The sequence below is a fragment of the Pelophylax lessonae genome (genome assembly GCF_965119305.1).
Source record: "Pelophylax lessonae genome assembly, chromosome: 10".
Classification (NCBI taxonomy): Eukaryota; Metazoa; Chordata; class Amphibia; order Anura; family Ranidae; genus Pelophylax; species Pelophylax lessonae.
The window spans coordinates 76,745,098-76,767,524 of record NC_138777.1 but is presented as its reverse complement, the minus strand read 5'-3'; the positions used below and the strand labels follow the sequence as shown (position 1 = coordinate 76,767,524).

General features: G+C 43.4%; 1 protein-coding gene across 1 annotated transcript in view; it reads right to left on the bottom strand.

The window, feature by feature from the left end:
* Positions 1-22,427, bottom strand: part of LSP1 (lymphocyte specific protein 1) — a 158,506-nt gene that overhangs the window by 46,940 nt on the left and 89,139 nt on the right. Inside the window, exon 2 of the mRNA XM_082269886.1 lies at positions 8,322-8,462. Coding sequence (XP_082126012.1) covers positions 8,322-8,462 — 141 coding nt within the window. The remainder of the gene's footprint in view (positions 1-8,321; positions 8,463-22,427) is intronic.

Sequence of the window (22,427 nt, the reverse complement as noted above, 5' to 3'; positions counted from 1 at the left end):
TTGCCCCGAAGGATAGGCTTCCGCTATCTGCATCTGAGGCGATGCGATCAGGGCTCAGTTCCCTGTTACTCCTGTTCTACAGACTGACCGTTTGAAAGATGTGTTGGTGCAGCCTGAATTGCCTAAGCCGTTATCGGCCATTTATGCTACCCTGCTGACCACGGACTCACCTGCGCTGGAGCGTCTCTGGCAGCGGTGGTCCACGGACATACCTGACCTGAATAGGGAGGACTGGGAAGACTGCCTGGGGAACTGTTCCAAATTGGTGATAGCGTCTAGGGATAAACTAATCCAAACAAAGTTCCTCCACAGGGTGTATTTCACCCCTCAGAGACTGCACAGAGTGTACCCTGCAAGATCAGCTACCTGCCCTAAATGTCATACCGCAGAGGATTTGTACTTCCACATGTTCTGGACATGCCCACGGGTGGCTGAGTTCTGGAGGTCGGTGTTCGCTTACTGATTTCCCTGCTACTTTATTATGCTAAGAAGGAGATTGTCCTACGCTAGGTCTCTCCCCCCCCCCCCCCCGACGGCCTTGTGGGAGGCCCTGGTTAACGGGGCCCTCCCAATGTATAAACTCACCTATATCAATAGAAACTGCCCCCAGAAGTATGAGAAAATCTGGCAACCCTGGTTGGATTGTTAAAGACTATTTGTGTGTAATTTTTATTGCCATGTTTGCCCACACTCTCTTGTATTCTGCTTATGGTATCTTCTGTGTATTTCATGTTATTTGGGGTACCCCCCCTGAATGCTTGCTTCTTCTACCTGTAAACCTGTTTCCCCTCCTATGTGATGATGTACACTGGCTACACTTTTTGTTGTATTCTGTATGTTTCCTCCTTGTTTTTCAATAAAGAGTAACCTTGTTTGTAAAAAAAAACTCCTTCAATGAATATACGGTAATCACTTCCTTAAATGTAAATCATGGAATACGCATTTAGAGGGCAAACCATCTTCTTTAGGGGTCTAGGAAAGTAGGGTTTGTCCCGGAAATGTGTAAGCCATAATTAAGACAACAATTACATGTTGTTGTATGGCTTCGACAATTGGTCATCCATATCAAGCAATTGAGGGTGCAAAGAGAAAGAGAAGTTAGAGTACCCAGACATTATATATAACATAAAACTTTAAAGTGGTTGTAAACCTCAGACATTAAATATGAACAAAGCATATCATGCTATAGTGTGTATCTGTCTCAATTAAAAGCACTAAGTGTCTTGTGAACATGCTTTGATTTATGGGACATGATGTTTATGCCTGTTATGCTGATCTATGTTTCATTTTTTATTTTTAAACCCAAATAAAGATTTCATAAAAAAAACACTAAGTGCCATTTCTACCTATTGCTTTGTTCCTCTGCTATCAGCATGAATCACTTATGATGATTTTTCCTGACACCAAGAGAAAAAAGGTGACAGGGGAGGGAGCTCCAGATGATTGACAGCCTTAGCTTTGTTCCTGCGTTCTGAGTAGAGGGAGGTGTGCCCCTTCCCTCCAATCAGCTCTCAGAGCTCTGCTCACTGAATTTGGCAGAGTGTAACTTCAGCTCTCCGCCCCCTTTTTTAAAATTCTCAGACAAGCTTATAAAGCTTAACAAAACCTTATACACACTATTCGTTTTTTGTTTTTTTTTCGTTTAACCCAGCAGGGCTGAACAAAAAATAAACTGACAGCTCAGAGGGAGCTGCTGAACTAACTATGCAATGTTAGTACAGCGATCTCCCCTGCTGTGCTATTGTGTTCTGACATGGGGACAGCCCCCCTGCCAGAACACTTTAGTCACCGCAATGGGCAGACTTTTTTCGGTCATGTTTTTGTCTGGCCGGCTGCAGTACACACGGGACGAATGGCGGCCGGTTTCTATTGAATCATCCGATGCCCCCCGACATTCAGCCCGTGTGTGCTAGGCTTTACTCTCTATACACTTGTGATTGTATCACCAAATTTGCAGATGATACCACCATAGTAGGTTGCATCACAGGAGGGGATAAGAAGCATTACAGGGAAAAGGTAGCTAATCTAGTAGAGTGATATAAGGCAAAACATTTGTCCCTAAACACTGGGAAGACCAAGGAATTATTTATTGATTTTAGGAAGAGTATGAGTGACATGATTCCACTCTACATCAGAGGAGAATTTGTAGAGCGGGTATCTGCTTTTAAGGTTTTAGGTATTCATTTTTTAGAAAATGTATCCTGGTCATCGAACTTGACAGCTGTTGCCAAGAAGTGTCAGCCAAGTTTATCGTTTTTGAGACTTCTGAGGAAACATGGCCTGGGGAAAAACATCTTGGAATCCTTCTATTCCTCCTCCATTGAGAGTGTGCTGACATACTGCATTTTAGCCTGGTACTCCAACTGCACACTTTCAGAAAAGGCTTCCCTTCAGGAAATAATAAAGGTAGGCTGCAGATTAATTCTCTGAATTAAATTTACAAGTCCCATTGTGTCAGCAGGGCAGGCAAAATAGTGAGTGACCCGTCCCAACCTGGAAACTGTCTTTTTGAATTACTGCCATCTGGCAGGATGTTCAGAAATATAAAGGTGAGGACAAACCAATTCAAGGAAAGTTACTTTCTAAGAGCTATGAAGGCCCTACATGGGAATTTTGAATAATATTATCTAGCTGTAAGTGACTTGGCTTTGTTGCTATGGTAGGGGTTCCTTTTGGCTTTTTATATGGGGGGCGTAGTTGTTTACATGTGTGTATGTTGAGGTTGTATGTTTACATACTGTATTTGTGGAGCTTTCATAGAATTTCATTGTAAATTGCGTTGCAATGACCGTATTTATCTAATCCTAAAAATGTAGCATTTAAAACAATTGTATTTGCGAATATACACACACATACACACACACACACGCATTTTGGCCATAATGAACATGTAAAGAGTTGCTTGAACTGTCTGGGCCTTGTCTTACAACTTGGCCTTTAATGGATTTGGCCATCTAGGTGTGCACTCCTAGTAAACTTTCAGAGCATGCCAGAAGAAAATAGAAACAGTTATATGATGACCACAGGGAGATGTGGGCATATGGGTTGGGTTCTTCCATTACATTTATTCACAATCTAAGCACACAAAAAATTGACAGGGAATTCTGTGCATTCATACAAGGTCTACCCCAGCCCTTTTCAACCAGGGTGCCCAGGCACTCTGGGGTGCCTTGATGTTTCTTTAGGGGTGCCTTGGCAAAATGCCTAGAAATTGCCCAAAAAATGTATACAAGCCAGTAGGTGGATGAAACCTGCCCTTTAGTTACACAAAGCAATGGGTTTTCATTTTGCACCATTACAACATTTTAGCTGCCAACGACCAATGACATCATCAGTTGATAAGGAGGATGCCAGTTGCCTGCATATCATCCTTGTTTGACCCTCTCCTGCCCCTCTTCTTCAGCATTAGGGTCTCATTAGCTAAGTGATGGAGAAAAACTGAGAGAGAAGATAAACACTGGAATACTAGTCTGTACCAGTGTGCAAAAGTGTATTTGCTTTGGAAGAATAAACCACCTCTAACATTGGGTGTCCTACGTGTATTGATTTTGCTGCATCGTGTAAAACCATTGGAATAGTTTTTACATTTTAGAATGAGGAACCTCGAGACTATCCATCATTTGAAAGGGTGCCTTGACTGAAAAAAGATTGAGAAACACTGGTCTATCCAATGGTCACGTCTAAAGCTGGCCATATACACTAGAGCAGGGATCCTTAAACTACGGCTCTCCAGCTGTTGGGGAACTACACATCCCATGAGGCATTGTAAAACTCTGACATTCACAGACATGACTAGGCATGATGGGAATTGTAGTTCCTGAACAACTGGAAGGCCATAGTTTGAAGACCCCTGGACTAGACGTAAAGGGACAATCTGACCACGCTCAGGCATCTTTGTTGGTAAACACAAAAAGTTCCCGAAGCCAAAAGTATAGCTAAACTCAAGAATAATAATGTAATATATCCCAGCTTAGGCTCCGTTCACATGTAGGCGTTTTGGGGCGTTTTTGGGGAGTTTTTCTGCTCTAGGATCAGCTCTCAAAACGCCCAACAAGACAAATCCTATTCATTTCAATGGCCCCTGTTCACATCTGAGCGTTTTGACGCTGTGAGCAAAACGCCCAACGCTCAAAAAAGTACATGAGCTTCTTTTTGGGCAGATTACAGGCGTTTTCCATTGGTCTCTATTCAATCTAAAAACGCCTGCACAAAAAACGCCTGCACAAAAAACGCCTGTAAAAACGCCTGTAATACGCGGTAAAAATCGCGGTAAAATTGCGGTAAAAAAACGCGCAAAAACGCTACGCTCAGGTGTGAATGTAGCCTTACTGACCCACAATTGTGGTGTATTTATTTTCTTTTATTAAGCTTAAGAAGGTCACAACAATCTTACAGTGTCCCCACACAGGGTGAGCTATATCTTATTAACATACAGTGCAGGAGGGCGGGTTTCACATTTTTTTAACCCTTTATTGGTACAGTGTTCAAATATGGTTTACACCTGATAATGAAGAAGTGTGAATACAAGTAAAGACAGGGTTAATAAGATTAAACATTAGGGGCCGGTTCACACATATGCGATTGCGGGAACCTTACGAATCCACTGTGGGTTCCCGCATCGCACTCAACTCACAGGCAGTTCACGCTGCCAAATGCGAATCGCTGGGGGTGTCAATACAAGGTTAACAACACCCCTAGACCAGTTCGCATACTGCAGTGTGAGCTGTCAATTCGGACATGAATCAGGTCACATAGGTGTGAACACCCATACGATCCTCTGTCCTGTGCGAGTTTGGTCCGAATGTGATGCGAATTCAGCCATAAAATCTGTATGGCTGAATTCGCAATGCACAGACTTTGCATGTGATTTACATGCAATGTCTGTCATCTCATATGTGTGAACCGGGACTAATCTACAGCCCCCTTCTGAAAATTACATATCAGGGAAATCATGCAAGGAAAAAAAAGGGTAGCATTTTTTAAAATGTTTACAAGAACATGTAACAAGGATAATGTAAGCAAAGTGGAAATACACTTCTCGGTTCACACTGGGGTGGCACGACTCCTTACTACTTCGGGGGCGACTTGTGCATTCCCATGCACCACGACTTCGGAGCGACTTGCATGGACTTCACATAATGGAAGTCAATGCAAGTCGCTCCGAGGTCGCCCCGAAGTAGTACAGGACCCTTTTTCTAAGTCGGAGCGACTTGTGTCGCTCCTATTAGAACGGGTCCTGTAGCAGTCAATGGACCGCGAGGGAGCGCGACTTGTCAGGCTGACAAGTCGCCTGACAAGTCGCGCTAGTGTGAATCGAGTCTCAAAGATCTGGACTTGTATGTTGGTTCATAAAGAAAGAAAGTCGTGGAAAACTTCTGGAGACAACCGCCTGGAACTGCAGCTGCGGATTAAGCAATCACGCACACAATAATAGCAAACAAGCCATTTCCCAGCTTGACAACACATGGGAGAAGAATTCCCCAAACTAGGAAGGATGATTCCGCAATCTCATTTTAACTTGATACAAATACAAACAAGAGATTAGTATTCAAAGACCACAAAAAGCTGCAGGTTTCCAATTCCTGGAAGTCCGCAAGGCTGAGATAAGCTGGCCAAACATGAGCAAATCTTTTTTTTAAGACTCAACAAATGATCTGGTATCTCCAAACAAATGTCCAGCAACAAACATATGGCCGTACGCTGTCAGATGATTGTTACTTCACCAAGGCAGGCAGGTTCTGATTGACTTCTGATTTCTTTTCAGCTAGATCTCTGTTAAGTCCTGTACACATGGGCAGAATGTCAGGAGACAAAAAAAAATGGCCCACATTCTGCCCGTGTGTATGTCGGTCTGTCAGACAGAAGCCGGCCGTGAATGTCGGTCTGTCAGACAGAAGCCGGCCGTTTGGCTGGCTTCTGTCGGATGCGCATGCTGGAAAACCAGCAGCCGACCAAATCCTGATCAGTGTATCAGCCAATGGCAAAAAAGGGACCTGCGCGAGTTTGGTCCGAATTCAGATCTGTATGGCTGAATTCGCATCGCATGTGATTTGCAGAGCAGTGCGCTGCGAATCACATGCAATGTCAGTCATCGCATATAAGCCCTATTTAGCATGCTATCACAGTTTCATTACAATATGTGTGATTTTTCCCAAATAAAAACCACATTCACAGTTAGAATTTTTTCGTTTGAGAAAAATCTTTCATCCTGCTCCTTCCAATGTTCTCGTTACTACTGATAAAAACAAATTGATTTGACCCCACTAACCATTAGAAAATCAAATGAATGTTTTGAAAGCTAAAATCTTTATGCGCCGCTGAGGGAGGACACGGGGACAAAACAGCTGGGGTGAGTGCACTGCTGGATCGGGGGACAGGTGAGTGCCTGGTTATTAAAAGACAGCAGCTAGAGTTTTTCCCACTGCACATGTGCGAGCTCCTTTAGGCATGTCTGTGGCAGAAGCAGTGCAGCCTTTTTACGGAGCATCAGAGCGGCCGGGGGGGCAATTGCCCCCCTGCCCCCTGGCCCAGTCCTCCTACAGTCGCTGACCCAAAACAAACACACAGATTAGAAAGTCAGAGTGAATGGAGATTTCCTGATTTGCATTTTTATTTTGGGTCAGCGACTTAAAATTTTTGAAGCCACTGCATGACACCTAGTATTTTCAGGAGAGGCCAGCGACTGCAGCCTACATTTTACTATATTTCTTGACTGATTGGCATTGCCACCTTCAAACTGACCCCCCTGAGTTACCCTATGACAGCGATGGCAAACCTTGGCACCCTAGATGTTTTGGAACTACATATCCCATGATGCGCTTGCACTCTGCAATGTAGATGGGCATCATGGGAAATGTAGTTCCAAAACATCTGGGGTGCCAAGGTTCACCATCACTGCCCTATGAAAACCTAAGTACACCTCCTCCACACTTCTAAACCATGCATCCCTCTCCTTGCAGAAGCCTTAAGGCCCATACACACGATAAGAAGATCATATCCGACTTTTCGGACAACAAAAACTTAAATTGCAGGCTGGAAAATTTTTAATGTAAATTAACACAACGTCCAATTTTGGTTCAATGTGTACAATAATCATACGGAAATAATTGAATAGAAAAAAATGCGCATGCTCAGAAGCAGAGAACAACCCTACACTTCTTCTATTACGCTAGTACGTAGCTACGTTTGCCTATGCTTGGCTTTATCGGCCGAAAATTTTCATACAAGTCAATACCATACCGACAACATCATGATATGCACTTTTATGAAAAATCTAATGATTGGTCGTCCGATTTTCCCATAGTGCATACTAGGCTTAAAGCGGTAGTAAAACGCACCAATTTTTCTTTTTTTTTTTTGTTTAGACCTTGCAATTTAAAGGCATATTGTGCTAGTAAGCATTGCGTACAAGCACTTTATGAAATACTTACCTTAGAACAACGCCCTGCAGTGCTGACAGGCGCTTCCATCTTTACCCGGCCTTCCTTTTGGGTTTGCATCCTCCAACTGTCTGATTGCCTGCGCTGCACATCACTCCCGCGCATACGTGTGGGGGTCGTGAACTGCAGGATGGAGCTCTGAAGGGACAGCACAGGTATACTGTCTCTTCAGAGCGCATGCCCTGGTGAGATCACCGGCTGCATGTAGTGTTAATATCTCCTCAACCTGCACGGTTTAGGAGACATTCATAAAACCTACAAGTAAGTAGGCTTACCTGTAGGTACAAGTTTACAGAAAAGGTTTACTTCCACTTTAAGTCTGCATCTAGCATCATAATGAAGACAGCACTCTTCAGATAAGTTTTGTAAGTCCTTTACCCACTTGCCGACCAGCCCCCGTACTTATACTGCGGCAGGTCAGCTCTGTCCCATGAAAACGACGTACCTGCACATTGCTTTATGAGACAGCTATGCGCCGTGTGCGCCGTCACAGGTGGGCCCCGTGATCGCTTCCCGTGAAGACAGAACGGCGGTCTGCAGATGTAAACACGGCACACCGCTGTTCTGTCAGTGATGAACACAGGGCTCCTGTGTTTCTCCTATTTAGGAACACAGGTCTCTGTGTTAATCCAGCAAGTCCATTCCCCTCACAGTTAGAAAGCACCACCTAGGGACACATTTAACCCATTGATCGCCCCTGATGTTAACCCCTTCCCTGCCAGTGTCATAAGTGTAAGTGGCAAATAAAAGCTTGGCAGGAGGGATTTCACTGTCAGCACTATTGTTGGGGAGGGGGGGGGGGTATCTACAAAATTTGCACAGTGTATGGCTGGCCTTAGAGCATTGTAAGGAACAGAGAGTGAATTTTATGCACACTCTTACTGGTTATCTGTCTGCATGCAGTTTTCATCATCTAGGTTGTCTGGAGACTGTCCTTCACATCCCTCTTGCTGTTGTCTCTCTCTTCTACGACGCTCCCGTGCTGCTTCCTCCTCATCTTCCACACTCCACTGAGTGGTCAATCTGTCATACACAAGAGAATACAATAACACTAAATAAGAACACTGCTCAGCTACTTGTATAATCTTCCCTGAAGACCAATAGGAAAGTATTGCCAGTGCTGGAGGATCTAATGCCCTCAAGGCCCCAGTGATCAGTTCAAACCTCAGGAATCGGTTGCTTTTACCATTTTTTCCAGTAATGAGCCTTATTTTGGAGGAAAGTTGAGAAGCTTTGAGTGCTCCATCACTGTCTTTATTCTCCATACTCAACCAAATTTGGGCATCCAGGCTCTGCCATGATTGTTTTTTCCTTCCAATAGTAACAGCTATCTGAAAATAATTTGACTCATTGGCCTAAATACGGTACTTTTTGACCTGGAGTAAGTATGCAAATCAGGAAAGTTGGGGAAAAGTCAAAAGGATCCATCGATATACCTTTTCTAAACCTTTGACTCAATGGGGAGATTTATTAAAAAAACATTTTTTCCCCCGAATTTTATTAAACTAAGAATTGACAGCCCTATATATTGCCCATTATAATACCTTTTATTTTCATTTACCAGAAAATGACAACTGGAATCTGATTGGCTGTCAAAGCATCAGGAAATGAATCCTAGAACCACATTATTTATAGAATAATATAACATTAAATTTCAGCAATTTTATATTTCACAACAATGCAATTATTGTATAATTTACTGTGAATCAGCATTTAAAATACCAATACACATAAACTTGATATGGTTACATTAAATTATAAGGTGAAACTTTTTTTAGTTTTGGATAGAGTGGAGAGAGATTAGAATGCTTGTCAGGTTTTTATTGCTTTTTGTCTGTGCCCCTGTTAAGGAGATTCTTCCTCTCCATTTGTCCTGTTTACCATTATCATTGAAAGTGATGTAAAAGAAAACCCCAAATTTTGGGTTGTCCCCATAAAAGTAGTTCTGGTTAGGGATGATCGAACGGTACGGGTTGACCATCGGTTCGGCCCGAACATTGGGTGTTCGAGGTTCGGCCGAATTTAGAACTTTTTGCCCAAAAAGTTCGGAATTCGGCAACCAGAACCGCCCAAAATGCAATGCTTCAGGAAATGGGCTTTAAAAGCCTGTGATTGGACCAGAACCATTAGCAAAAGCCAATCATTCCCTAGACCAATCATTAGTGAATACGCCCCCCAGTATATAAGATCGCCCCCGCCATATTCCTAGCATTGTTATACTGGACATGGATGAGAATGGAAGCAGTTCTGTTAATTTTACTTTAAAAGTGTCATTTAGCATTTATTAGTGTGAGGAAAGGGATATCTAGTGTAGTTAGAGTGCTCCTTTACACTTAAGTTAGCTTCAAAAATTTAGTTTCTGTAGGGAAAGTGTTAAGTGTAAGGGGACCGTAGTGTAGTGTAGGGTGAACTGGCAGTGACTGCTATGGCAGGGTGACAAAACCCTTCCATAGCAGGGTGACCGCTATAGAGAAATGATCATTTCTCTGAATTGCTTCGGCACAGGAATATGGCTTCTCACCAGCCAAGCATTTTTTATGCTGCAGGGGCTGCCACTGCCAGTGCTTTTTTGAGGACATGTTTGATGTCAGACATGACATCTGAACATGTGTATAGGGGGTATATATACACATATATGTCTGTATATATACCCCTAGACATATATAGGTGTGATAGTAGCAGAAATAAATGCTTGTGCTAATGAAATCATTTACAGTAATATATTTCTGCTACTATCACACCTATATATGGCTAGGTGTCTATATACATATAATTATGTGTGTATATATACCACTATACACAAGTTCAGATGTTTTGCCTGCCTCAAAAGAACCCAAAAAAATGCCAAAAAAACGCTAGCGTCAAAAAAAAAAATGCCCAGGGTTGTTTTTGCTGGCATTTTTTGGGGGGTTTTGGAGGCAGACAAAACATCTGAACTTGTGTATAGTGGTGTATATACACACATCCATATATTTATATACACACCTTGACATATATAGGTGTGATAGTAGCAGAAATATATGCTTGCGCTAATGAAATCATTTACAGTAATATATTTCTGCTACTATCACACCTATATATGGCTAGGTGTCTATATACATATAATTATGTGTGTATATATACCACTATACACAAGTTCAGATGTTTTGCCTGCCTCAAAAGAACCCCAAAAAATGCCAAAAAAAAACGCTAGCGTCAAAAAAAAAAATGCCCAGGTGTGTTTTTGCTGGCATTTTTGGGGGGTTTTTGGAGGCAGGCAAAACATCTGAACTTGTGCATAGTACCACTATACACAAGTTCAGATGTTTTTCCTGACTGCAAAGAACCCAAAAAAATGCCTTCTATTAAACCGGCAAGGTGTTACAGCAGCGAAGCCAACCTCCTGTGCTGAAAGTTTTCTAATACAAACAATCTTTTTTTTTTATGGTTCTGGACATGCTACAGAGCTGAAATTTCACATGTACACTTTTTAGACCCCCCAGATACTAAATCAAAAGTAAAAATCAAAAAATCTCTTTTTTTTAATTTTTCAATAATTGGCTTTTTTTATCAAAAATGACAATTTTTAAGAACTTTTTTTGTGTGATTTTGTGTCTGGGGGGTCTAACAGGCGTACCTGTGAAGTTTCAGCTCTGTAGCATGTCCAGAACCAGAAAAAAAGATCATATAGGTGTTAAAGGAGGGTCCCACATCCCTGTTCTACTGAAAAATTATCTTTTTTTTTTCATGGTTCTGGACATGCTACAGAGCTGAAACTTCACATGTACACTTTTTAGACCCCCCCAGATACTAAATCCAAAGTCAAAATCAAAAAATCTCTCTTTTTTTTTCCAATAATTGGCTTTTTTATCAAAAATGACAATTTTTAAGAACTTTTTTTTATGTGATTAATAGTTAATGGGGCATGACCCAGAACCCTAGGCACTTTTTAGGGGCATTTATTAGGTTTTAGGGCTTAAAAATGGTGTTTTTTGATTACCGAAGTTCGGGTCCCATTTATTTCAATGGGGTTCTGAAATCCGGGCCGAACTTTCGGGAAGTTTGGATGTTCTGGCCGAACCGAACTTTTCAAAAGTTCGATCATCCCTAGTTCTGGTGACCTGGGGGTGTCCAAAGAATTCCCTTAAAGCGTAACTCCATGAAAAAATTGTATTCTTCCATGCATTGGGGCTCTGCCAGTACTACATTGGTTAACTGCTTGTTTTGTTTAGGGGCACAAGGAAAAGCAGTACTTACCAGGTCCTCTGATCCTCTGGAAAACTGCGCTCCCCCACATCTAGCAGTGGACTGTTCCTGCTGTCCACACATCCAAAGCCGGTGTATGGGCGTGACGACATCAGGAACAGTCCATTCTCAGGACCGCTGGCGTGCAGGGCGACAGGAGTGGCGGGACTGGTCTTGCGCTCAGATAATCGGCTGATTAGGTAAGTATATCTCTGCTCTGAAATCCCCTAGACAAACCAAGCAGTTACCCCATGCAGTGCGGGCCCAGTTTCACTGCATGGGAAAATATTTTATTCCCCAAAGTTCTTCTTTAAGTTGCAGGGATCTCCTCTCACTTCCTGTTTGGTTATGAGACAGGAAGTGAAGGTAAATCTCTGCAAAGGAACACAGGTGGTGAAAAAAAGAAAAAAAATTATAACGCTCCCTTGCTCATCTAAAATGAAAAAAAAAAAAAGTATTGCCTATAGTTCTACTTTAAGTACAGTCAGACCATCAAATAAACTTTTTACAACCAATAAACACATTGGAAGGATAGTGCACATCAGCCGCTCTCTTTATAGAACTGTACCACAAAATTTCAGTTTAATCAGCTAGATTCCAATTGTATCAAAATAAAAGGTGTGCAGAGTCTTAGACCCCTTTCACGCGATTTGACCGATCAGGTCCGCCTGTCTGTTTTTCAGGCAAACCTGGTCAGGCCACCCATTCTACTCTATGGGGAGGCGGGTGTCAGTGGAGATGTGCCCGCTGACACCCGTCTGTCATCCGATCCGACAAGATCCGCTTAAAACAGACGTATGGGGATACATTTGCCATCTGTCCAGCGGGTCGGATTGGATGAGATTTCCGTTTTCATCCGTTTTCATCTGATCTCCCCATAGAGGAGAGCGGGACTCTGACAGGTCCGTCTCTACACAGTGAGCAGAGATGGACCTGTCATCCGCCTGCTCAGCGGGGATCAACGGAGTGCTCACCGCTGAGCTAGCCGAGTCTGCCAAGCGGATCCGTCCCATGAGAAAAGGGCCTTATAGTTGGTTTTCCGCAGAAAGCAAACACAGCTTAAGTAGAAAAGCTTGTCATCTGTCAGCCTGCTGTAAAGTAGGACCCTTGTTTTTTGTGTGGAAGCAGCAGTCTCTCTGCAGAGGTCCAACACACTGTCCACTGAGTCAGAGCTAGAGCTAACCAATCAACTAAGAGCATTATTATTATTATACAGGATTTATATAGTGCTAACAGTTTGCGCAGCGCTTTACAATATGAGGGAAGACAATACAGTTAAAATACAATTCAATACAGGAGGAATTAGAGGGCCCTGCTCGTTGGAGCTTACAATCTAGAAGGGAGGGTCAAGTGAAACAAAAGGCAATAACTGTGAGGGATGGGCTGATGAAGAAAATGGAAGTACAGTTGTTAGGTGTGGGTAGGATAGACTTCTCTGAAGAGAAGGGTTTTCAGGGATTGTCCAAAGCTCATAGAGTAGGAGATAATCGGACAGATTGGGGTAAGGAGTTCCATAGGATTAAAGAGGCTCTGAAAAAGTCCTGGAGGCGAGCGTGGGAGGAGGTGACGAGGGAGCTAGTGAGCAGGAGGTTTTGAGAGGAAAGAAGAGAGCGATTAGGTTGGTATTTTGAGACTAGGCTAGTGATGTAGCTGGGGGCTAAGCTGTGGATGGCTTTGTAAGATGTTGTTAGTATTTTGAATTTAATTTGTTGGGTGAGTGGAAGCCAGTGGAGGGCTTGACAGAGAGGAGCAGCGGACACTGAGCGATTGGTAAGATGGATGAGTCTGGCAGCAGCATTCATGATGGATTGAAGGGGGGATAGCCTGTGTAGAGGTAGGCCAATGAGAAGGGAATTGCAGTAGTCGAGGCGTGAGATGACCAGGGAGTGAACTAGGAGCTTTGTTGGGTCATTGGTTAGAAAGGGGCGTATTTTGGAGATGTTAAGGAGGTTGAGGCGGCAAGATTTGGACAGTGAGCATGAGCTTAGATTGTAGGCTCCTTGAGGACAGGAACTGATGTGAATGTACAGTATGTAAGGAGCTACATAAATTACATAAATTGTTGGTGCTATACAGTGGCGGCTAGTGCTCCATGGGCCGGGGGGGCGGCAGACGAACCACACCATACCCTCCCGACCACACCAGCTCACACACCATGCCCACCCCCCGGTCACCAGCTCACTCACTCTGGACTGGCAGGCAGCGGCTGCAGCAGCGGAGGTGGCAGCAGCGGCTTCCCCCTCAGTCTTCTCCGTGGGTCGGGCTTCCCCTGCGTCTCCTCCCTCCTCCTTGGCCAATAGCATGGCTTCACCTTTCGGCCAGTCGGGAAACGAGTCTTAGGACCCGCTTCCTGATGGGCCAGGAGGAGAATCCATTTGACAATAGCGAATATTCATTCGCTATTGTCACACAACTGGGTGGGCTCAGGGCGCAGTGCTCTTCACCCCGAGCCCACCCTTTTTTGAAGCCTATTAGAGTCTCTGGCTCTAATCAGGTGCTTCAAAAAAATAAAAACCCATTGGAATCCATGCGTCCGGGACCCTGCATGTAGATTATGGATGGGGCTGGAGGCATGGACAGGGGGGCGGCGCCCCTGCCTCCTCAATGGACAGGCTGCCACTGGTGCTATATTAATACCAAAATAAAAATAAAAAAGTGGCTAACAGCAGGTTTGATTTATTCTCATACAAAGGGTCACTTTTGTATTGCTTGCTGTATTTTATTCTAGAAGGAAATCCGAAGGGAACTCCCCCCCCCCCCACTTCCGCTTCTGACCTTTTTAATACCCCAGAAGGGTGTGTTACCAACGAATTAGGACTGGCAGCTGATCAGCAGTGACATTAGCTGTCCCTTGCACACCCTGTCCACTCCCAGGAATCTCAGTGTCTTCTGGCATTGTACACATGCGTGTTCTCATGCATCTGCATCCTGCTGACCTCTGACCATCACGTCCAGGGGGGGTGAACAGTATTCCGTAATGATACAGAGTGCAAATGTAACCATCAGCTCCTAAACTGAACAATATGCCCTTTGAGTGTATACCTACACAGCTCACCACGTACACAAATCCTACACAGTCATGTTCTACTATCTATCCAACAACTTTGTAACAGAAGTTTACAGCTAAAGGCTAGTACACACTATAAGAAAATAAGGCAAACATTTCCGTCTAGAGACTTTTCCTACGATTTTCGTATGTGCAACACAACTTTCGACAGCCGATTCTGGATTTTCGTATGAAAATTCTCGAAAGGGAAAAAACTCCAAAATGTTTCTCGTACGGAAAAAAAAAAGAATGATTTTCGTTTAATGTGTACTGTACCATTTTTGTACAAGAAAAATCAGAAAAGAAAGACATGTGCATGATCAGAAACAATAAACAACATCAAAAAAGCCTTTGTCGTACCAGAATTTTTGTACGCATTTTCGTTCAACGGTTCCGATTTGCTGTGAAACAGCGAGGAAAATCAGACGATTGCTCGCTCGATTTTCTTATAGTGTGTACCCCACTTTACAAAAATTAGAGCACTTAGAATCTGGTTCAGCTTTGCATGGTAGCCAATCATCTTCTTACTTCAGCTTGTTCAGTTAACCACTTAAGCCCCAGCCCTATTTCGGACACTTTTTGTTTACAAGTTTAAATCAGTATTTTTTCCTAGAAAACTACTTAGAACCCCCAAACATTATATATATTTTTTTAGCAAAGACTCTGGAGAATAAAATGTCGGTCATTGTAATATTTTTTATCACGCGGTATTTGCGCAGCGGTCTTTAAAGCGCCATTTTTTTGGAAAATTTTTGAAAAATCACATTTCACTAATTTTAAAAAATACTAAACAGTAAAGTTAGCCCATTTTTTTTGTATATTGTGAAAGAACATGTCACGCCGAGTAAATAGATACCCAACATGTTACGGTTTAAAATTGCGCCCCCCCGTGGGATCGCGACAAACTACGGTCAATAGAGATCTCAATCTGCGACGCTTTAAATTTATTTAACGGTTACCAGTTTTGAGTTAGAGTGTAGCTCTTTTTTTTAAATTATTGCTCACGCTCTGGCGATCGCGGCGATACCTCACATGTGTGGTTTGAACAGCGATTTCATTTGCGGCTCGACTTCCGTATACGTTTTTTTTTGTGCGCGAGCTAACGGTGACAGGGGCGGCTAAATTTTTTTTTTTTTTTTTCCCATTTATTTTATTTATTTTTTTAACTTTATTAAAGTTTTAAAAAAAAAAAAATCTGATCACTTTTATTGCTGTCACAAGCAATGTAAACATCCCTTGTGACACCAATATGTAGTGACAGGTACACTTTATGGAGGGATCGAGGGTCTAAAAGACCCTAGACCCCTCCACTACACTTCCCTGTATGCAAAACGCCGAAAACGGCATTTTTGCATACAGCCGTTTTTCAAATTTGCCGCCTTTTGCAGCACAGTAACACGGAAGTGACGTCATGGACGCCGCCTCCGGGTTACGTCATCGGAGACCCGATCGATGCCGTTTCCGGCATTCATCGGGACTCCATCCAGCCGGCGGACGTGCCGGCTGGGTGCTCGGGGCTCCCGGTGGAACGGGAGCCCCGGGCAAAGCCACGGAAGGCGGCGGGAGGGGGGGGACGTCCCCTCCCGCCCCCCCGGGTACCGATCGAGCGGCTCCCGAGCCGCATCGGTCGGTACCGACGGAAAGCCAACCGTCGGCTCTAAACCACGGTACCGGGATGATGCCTCTAGCTAGAGGCATCATCCCGGTACACTACCGCAAAGTTTACCGACGTAGACCTACGTTAGTATGCGGTAAGTGGTTAAGTTTTGACAATAATACCTGGAAGCTGATTGGTTTCTATGCAGAGCTGCACTAGAATTTGCACTCTCTAGTTTTAGTAAATCAACCCCAATGTGACCTTTCAGCATATTCTTGTACTTCTTACTTGCTTTGTAAGCAGTTTGTACTGCGATATGTCATATATCAGTGCTATATAAATATCTTCAAATTATAAATGAACAATATAAAGCATTCATTTCAAAGAAATAGTAAACTGAAAGTATAGAAATGAGGCAGATATGAGATCTCCTTGAGAACAGTAGATTATCTGCCCACCCTGAAACACGCCACTATGTGACTTGGCAGACAGAGGAGGGTTAGGTATGGTCAATTACTTTCTTCCCTCTGTTCAGTTAGAAAAATGAAAGATCTGCCTGTTGCTCAGGGATTTTCCAAACACTGTGTTCCATAATCAGTGATAATGATGGTCAAAAAAAAATTGTTAGCTTCCCTCCCACTAGGATAGCCCTGGATAGGTCAATCTATACCAGATGTGAAATATTTAGTAGGAATAGGCCATTTATAACGTTGGCCATATACATTACACTTTGAATGGACAATGACCTTTAGATCTATGTAAAAACTGAATACAAATTAAGTGGATTGTTAAGGTAGGCCATAGTTATGTAGTTATTGTACAGATAATGGAAATTTTACAAACTCATCTTTAATTGAAATGTTAGTTGAATGACATGTAAATCCTTTCTGTCTGTTAAATAGTTACATAGTTACATAGTTACATAGTAGGTGAGGTTGAATAAAGACCATAGTCCATCCAGTTCAACCTGTGTAGGTGTGTGTGTAATCATCTCTCATACCCCTGAATGTTTTTCTCCTTGAGATGTACGTCTAAGAAACTTTTGAAAGCCACCATCCAACCGCAGAAACCACCACTTGTGGTAGAGAATTCCACAATCTTGTAGCCCTAACAGTAAAGAACCCCCCACGTTGCCTGAGGTTAAAACGCTCCTCCTCTAATCGCATTGTATGCCCCCGAGTCCTCATGCAATCCTTTCGACTGAACAGCTTTTTTTCTATGCTGAGATCACCATTGAGATATTTATAAATTGCTATCATGTCCCCTCTCAGGCGTCTCTTCTCCAGGGAGAATAAATCAAGCGATTGCAGACGCTCTTCATAATTAAGGTCCTCCAATCCCCTAATTAGTTTAGTTGCCCTCATCTGGACTCTCTCCAGCTCCAACACATCCCTCCTGAGGACTGGCGACCAGAACTGGACGGAATACTCCAGATGCGGTTGGACCAGAGTTTTATAAAGTGGTAGGATTATAGTTTTATCTCTGGAATACATCACTTTTATATCACTAAAAGTCTTTTGTTTTATCTGATAAAAGCAACTGAAAAAAAGTGCTGATCCCGCCACAAAGCTAGTGGCACTGCTAATTAGCATAGTTCCCAATTCTCTGTGTGTACTACTGACCATCACCACCCCCCCCCCCCCTCCCCTTCAATTATGGTGATAAGAAGAACGGGAGGTTTTCTGAAATTTTAGTGCCAAGGCATGTACAAGGATTTTTATCTACATAAGCGAAGGTTCATTTTGAGTAAGGATGGGCTCAGGCATGTTCAGATCCTGGACCCAAACCACCTGAGCAACCCTGCCAAGAAGCCACCACTGCACACCGCCAATCATAGGCAGTGAGGCATTTCCCAGCCCACAGCTGCACATACAGATGCTGTTCATAATTGGCAGTGTGCAGTGATGGCTTACTGGCGGGTTGCCTAGGTTGTTTGGGGCTAGGATCTGAACACGCCTGAGCCCATCCCTAAATTTGAGACAGAGAATGGGACTGAGGGCAGAGATTTCCCAGTTCCTTTTCTTTGCAGCCTCAGCCGCCTTGGGCAGTAAATGAATGGGAAGTGCTCTGTGCTGAGCGGCTTCCTGTTAATTTACACATGGCTGGGGATTCAGATTTTACCCCCCCCCCCCCCATCCTGGTGCCCTAGGGCGGCTACCTAAGCCGCCTTTAGGCCCCTTTCACACGGCTCCATTCCGTTCTGCTCAGCAGGGGATCAATCCGCCGATCCAAATAAGCAGAAGGATGACAGCTCTGTCTCCACTCTGTGTGCGGAGGAGGAGCTGTCAGATCCCTGCTGTCCCTTATGGGGGAATCAGATGAGAACGAACCGCCTAACCATTCTCATCCGATCCCATCCGATCTGATCTGCTGGACGGATGGAAAATAGGGTTTCCATCCGTCCGGATTTGACGGACAGGATCGAATCAGATGGCAGCGGGTGTCAGGGGACATGTCTCCGCTGACATCCGCTGCCCCATAGAGATGCATGGGGCATCCGTTCAGATCCACCTGAAAAACTGACAGGCGGATCTGAATGGTCCGCATGTGTGAAAGGGGCCTAAATTGGAACTTTACCTCGTCCAACTCCCATTTTTTTTTCCAAAAACGTACCTACCTGGTGGTGAGTTCTGCTAACTTATGATACTCTCTCACCCAGCGGATCCAGCGTTGTCAAGCTGAGAGCTCCTTTTCTTCTGGCAGTGCTCAATCCCGTGCCGCCATGTTTCCCTGTGACGTCATTGCTAGGCTGCCAGCTGTCTGGGTTCAGCCGACACGCCTCCCGATGACACGCAGACAGGACCGCCCCCTCCTCCTCTTCTCGATGAAAAGCTATTTCTGCTGGGATATGTGACATACATATCCCGGGAGGCAGCGCTGGCAGTTTGCACATCATTCGCCTAAGGCGAGTGACGTGCATGAGGAGGCGGGGAAGACATTCTATTAACCACTTGCCGGCTGCCAGCAGTACATTTACTGCAGGAGGTCAGCATTGTTCCCACAAAAAGACGTAACTGTACATTGTTTTGCGGGACCGCTACTGGGGGACGCGCGCACGCGCTGATTGTCGGATCTGGCGGTCGCGATTTTCGCAGGGCATCTGCGATTGCTCCCCATGGATAAAGAATGGTGGTCTGTCATTGTAAACATGGCAGACCGCTGTTCTGTCAGTAATAAACACAGGGATCCTGTGTTCCTCCTATTTAGGAACACAGGTCTCTGTGTTCATTCAGCAAGCCCATCCCCCACACAGTTAGAAAGCACCCCCTAGAGACACATTTAAACCTTTGGTCTCCCCTGGTGTTAGCCCCTTCCCTACCAATGTCATTATTACAGTAGCAGTGCATATTTTTAGCACTGATTATTGTAGTAATGTCACTGGTCCCCCCTAAAAAAATTTGTGTCAAAAATGTAATTTAGGTGTCCGATCTGTCCGCCGCAATGTCGTAGTCTCGCTAAAAATCACTAATCGCTGCCATTACTAGTAGTAAACATAAATAAATAAATACATAAAAATTACATAAATCTTTCCCCTAGTTTGTAGACGCGATAAACTTTGCGCAAACCAATCAATATACACTTATTGGGATTTTCTTTACCAAAAATTTGGAGCAGAATACATATTGGCCTAAAATTATGAAAAAATTTGATTTTTACATTTTTTTATTGGGAATGTTTTATAGCAGAAAGTAAAAAATATTATTCTTTTTCAGATTTGTCACTCTTTTTTTGTTTATAGCACAAAAAAATCGCAGAGGGGATCAAATACAAAGCTCTATTTGTGGGGTAAAAAAGGACATCAATTTTATTTGGTTACAGTGTCACACAACCGCACAATTGCTGGTTAAAGTAACGCAGTGCCGTATTGCAAAAAATGGCCTGGTTATTAAGGGGGTAAAATCTTCTGGTCCAGAAGTGATTAAAAAAAAAGGTTTTTTTTTTGGGGGGGGGGGGGGTTCTTCTCCTTTTTATCCCAAGCCTCATCCCATCTTTTGAAAAAGGGAAGGTACAAAGAAAAGGAGGAAGGAAAGGAGAGAAGAGTGAAAATCAAGATGGGGAAAGGGCAAAAAAGCTCATCTGATAGTTGATTTAGGGTCCTCTGTTTTGCTCAGCGGGGATCGATCCGCCAAACCCCGCTGAGCAGGCGGATAACAGGTCCATCTCCACTTACTATGAACAGACCTTTTAGATCCCCACTCTCCTCTATGGGGAGATTGGATGAAAACGGACCGCCTGTCCAATTTCATCTGATCCTATCTGATCCGATCCTCCAGATGGATGGAAAATTTCCATCCATCTGGATTTCACGGACAGGATCGGATCGGATAGCAGCAGGTGACATCCGCTGCTTCATAGGGATGCATTGAGCATCCGATCAGATCCACCTGAAAAAACTGACAGCGGATCTGATTGGAAAGCCCGTGTGAAATGGGCCTTATACCTTCTCCAAGATACAGAAATCCTCCTCCCATGGATATTCCCATTGATGAATCATGTATTTCCAGACTGTCCTACAGTTAGACATGTTGTATATTACTTAAATGTACTACTCATTTTTTTTTATTTCTCTCTTTCCTTATCTAACTTGTATGTAATCAATGTAATGGATTGATTTGGCCATTCTTGGGCCCTAATAAAGTTATATTTGAAAAAAAAAAAGAAAGAGGTAAACAAAAGAGGGGGAGAAAATCCATATTCCTGCAGAGGACAGAAGGAGGGATTGTGCTTGGGGAGTCTGAAGGTCTGCATTAACCTGGTGTCGACCCTGGGTGTCCTAGGGTGAGCCACCTTAAATAAAGTACATTTAAGCCTCTTACAAACTACTATTTTTTTTCTGTCGGACCAGCTGCCGTACACACGGGCCAAATGTCGGCCGGTTTCTGTTGAACCGGCTGATGCCGCCCAACATTCGCCCCCTGTGTTGTCACCCTAGAACAGGAAGTGTGTTACTGGTAGGATTGCTAGGTATAAATAAAGAAATAAATACAGCAGCCCCCACTGGTATGCCGCAATATTTTCCCCCCTCTTCTTGGATGTGAATACACTTTAGCTAGCATTTTTCTGGTTCTTTAAAATTCAGGTCTAGCAGCTCAATTTAACATCATCGTCCAGAAGACTTGGTGGACACGTGCCAGCATCTGACCTTTCATGCAACCCGTCAAAACTTGGCACGGTGTTTGCAAAGGATGTAATACTTAACAGTGGCTTGCTGAGAGATAAGGCGGAATAATCCAAAGCTGTGAAGAAATAAATGATGCTCTGAGCTGTTCACGGAGCAGATGAGGGTGTAATACTCTGCAGATTCAGCAGGCTGATTCATCCTCGGTGTGAATGAAAAACAGAAGAACTGACACGTAACCATATAACCCCTCTAGGACTTGGATTCACAGTGTTATGCTGCAAATATATTGGCTGTAAATACAATACACATAAATGTGCTTTTATAAAAGGGGTACCAACCCTAAACCCAAAGCTGCTACATATAAAGAATCCAGTTATAACAATTACAGATGTAAAAGGTACATGACTAGGGTACTAAAGATATCTTGTCCCCTTCCGCTTTGACCAATACCACACCCTCTAAACCTTTAACCACTTAAGCCCCGGAAGATTTTACTCCCTTCCTGACCAGGGGTTTTTTTGCGATTTTTTACAGCGTGCCTTTAACGGACAATTGCGCGGTCGTGCGGCACTGTACCTAAACTAATTTGACGTCCTTTTTTTCCCACAAACAGAGCTTTCTTTTGGTGGTATTTAATCACCTATGCGATTTTTTGATCATGCGCTATAAACAAAAAAAGAGCGTCAATTTTGCAAAAATAACAATATTTTTCACATTTTTTTATATGAAATTCCCCCCAAAAAAATGTAAAAATCAAAATTTTTTAACATTTTCGGCCAATTTGTTTTATGCTACCTATGTTTGGTAAAAAAAATTAAAAAAAAGCGTATTTTGATTGGTTTGCGCAAAAGTTATCGTGTTTACTAACAAAGGGAAAGATTTTTGTAATTTTTGGTGTTTTTTTTTTTAACGAATAATGGCGGCGATCTGCGATTTTTTATGCGGGACTGCGACATTGCGGCGGACAGATCGGACCTTTGACTGACATTTTTGACACTT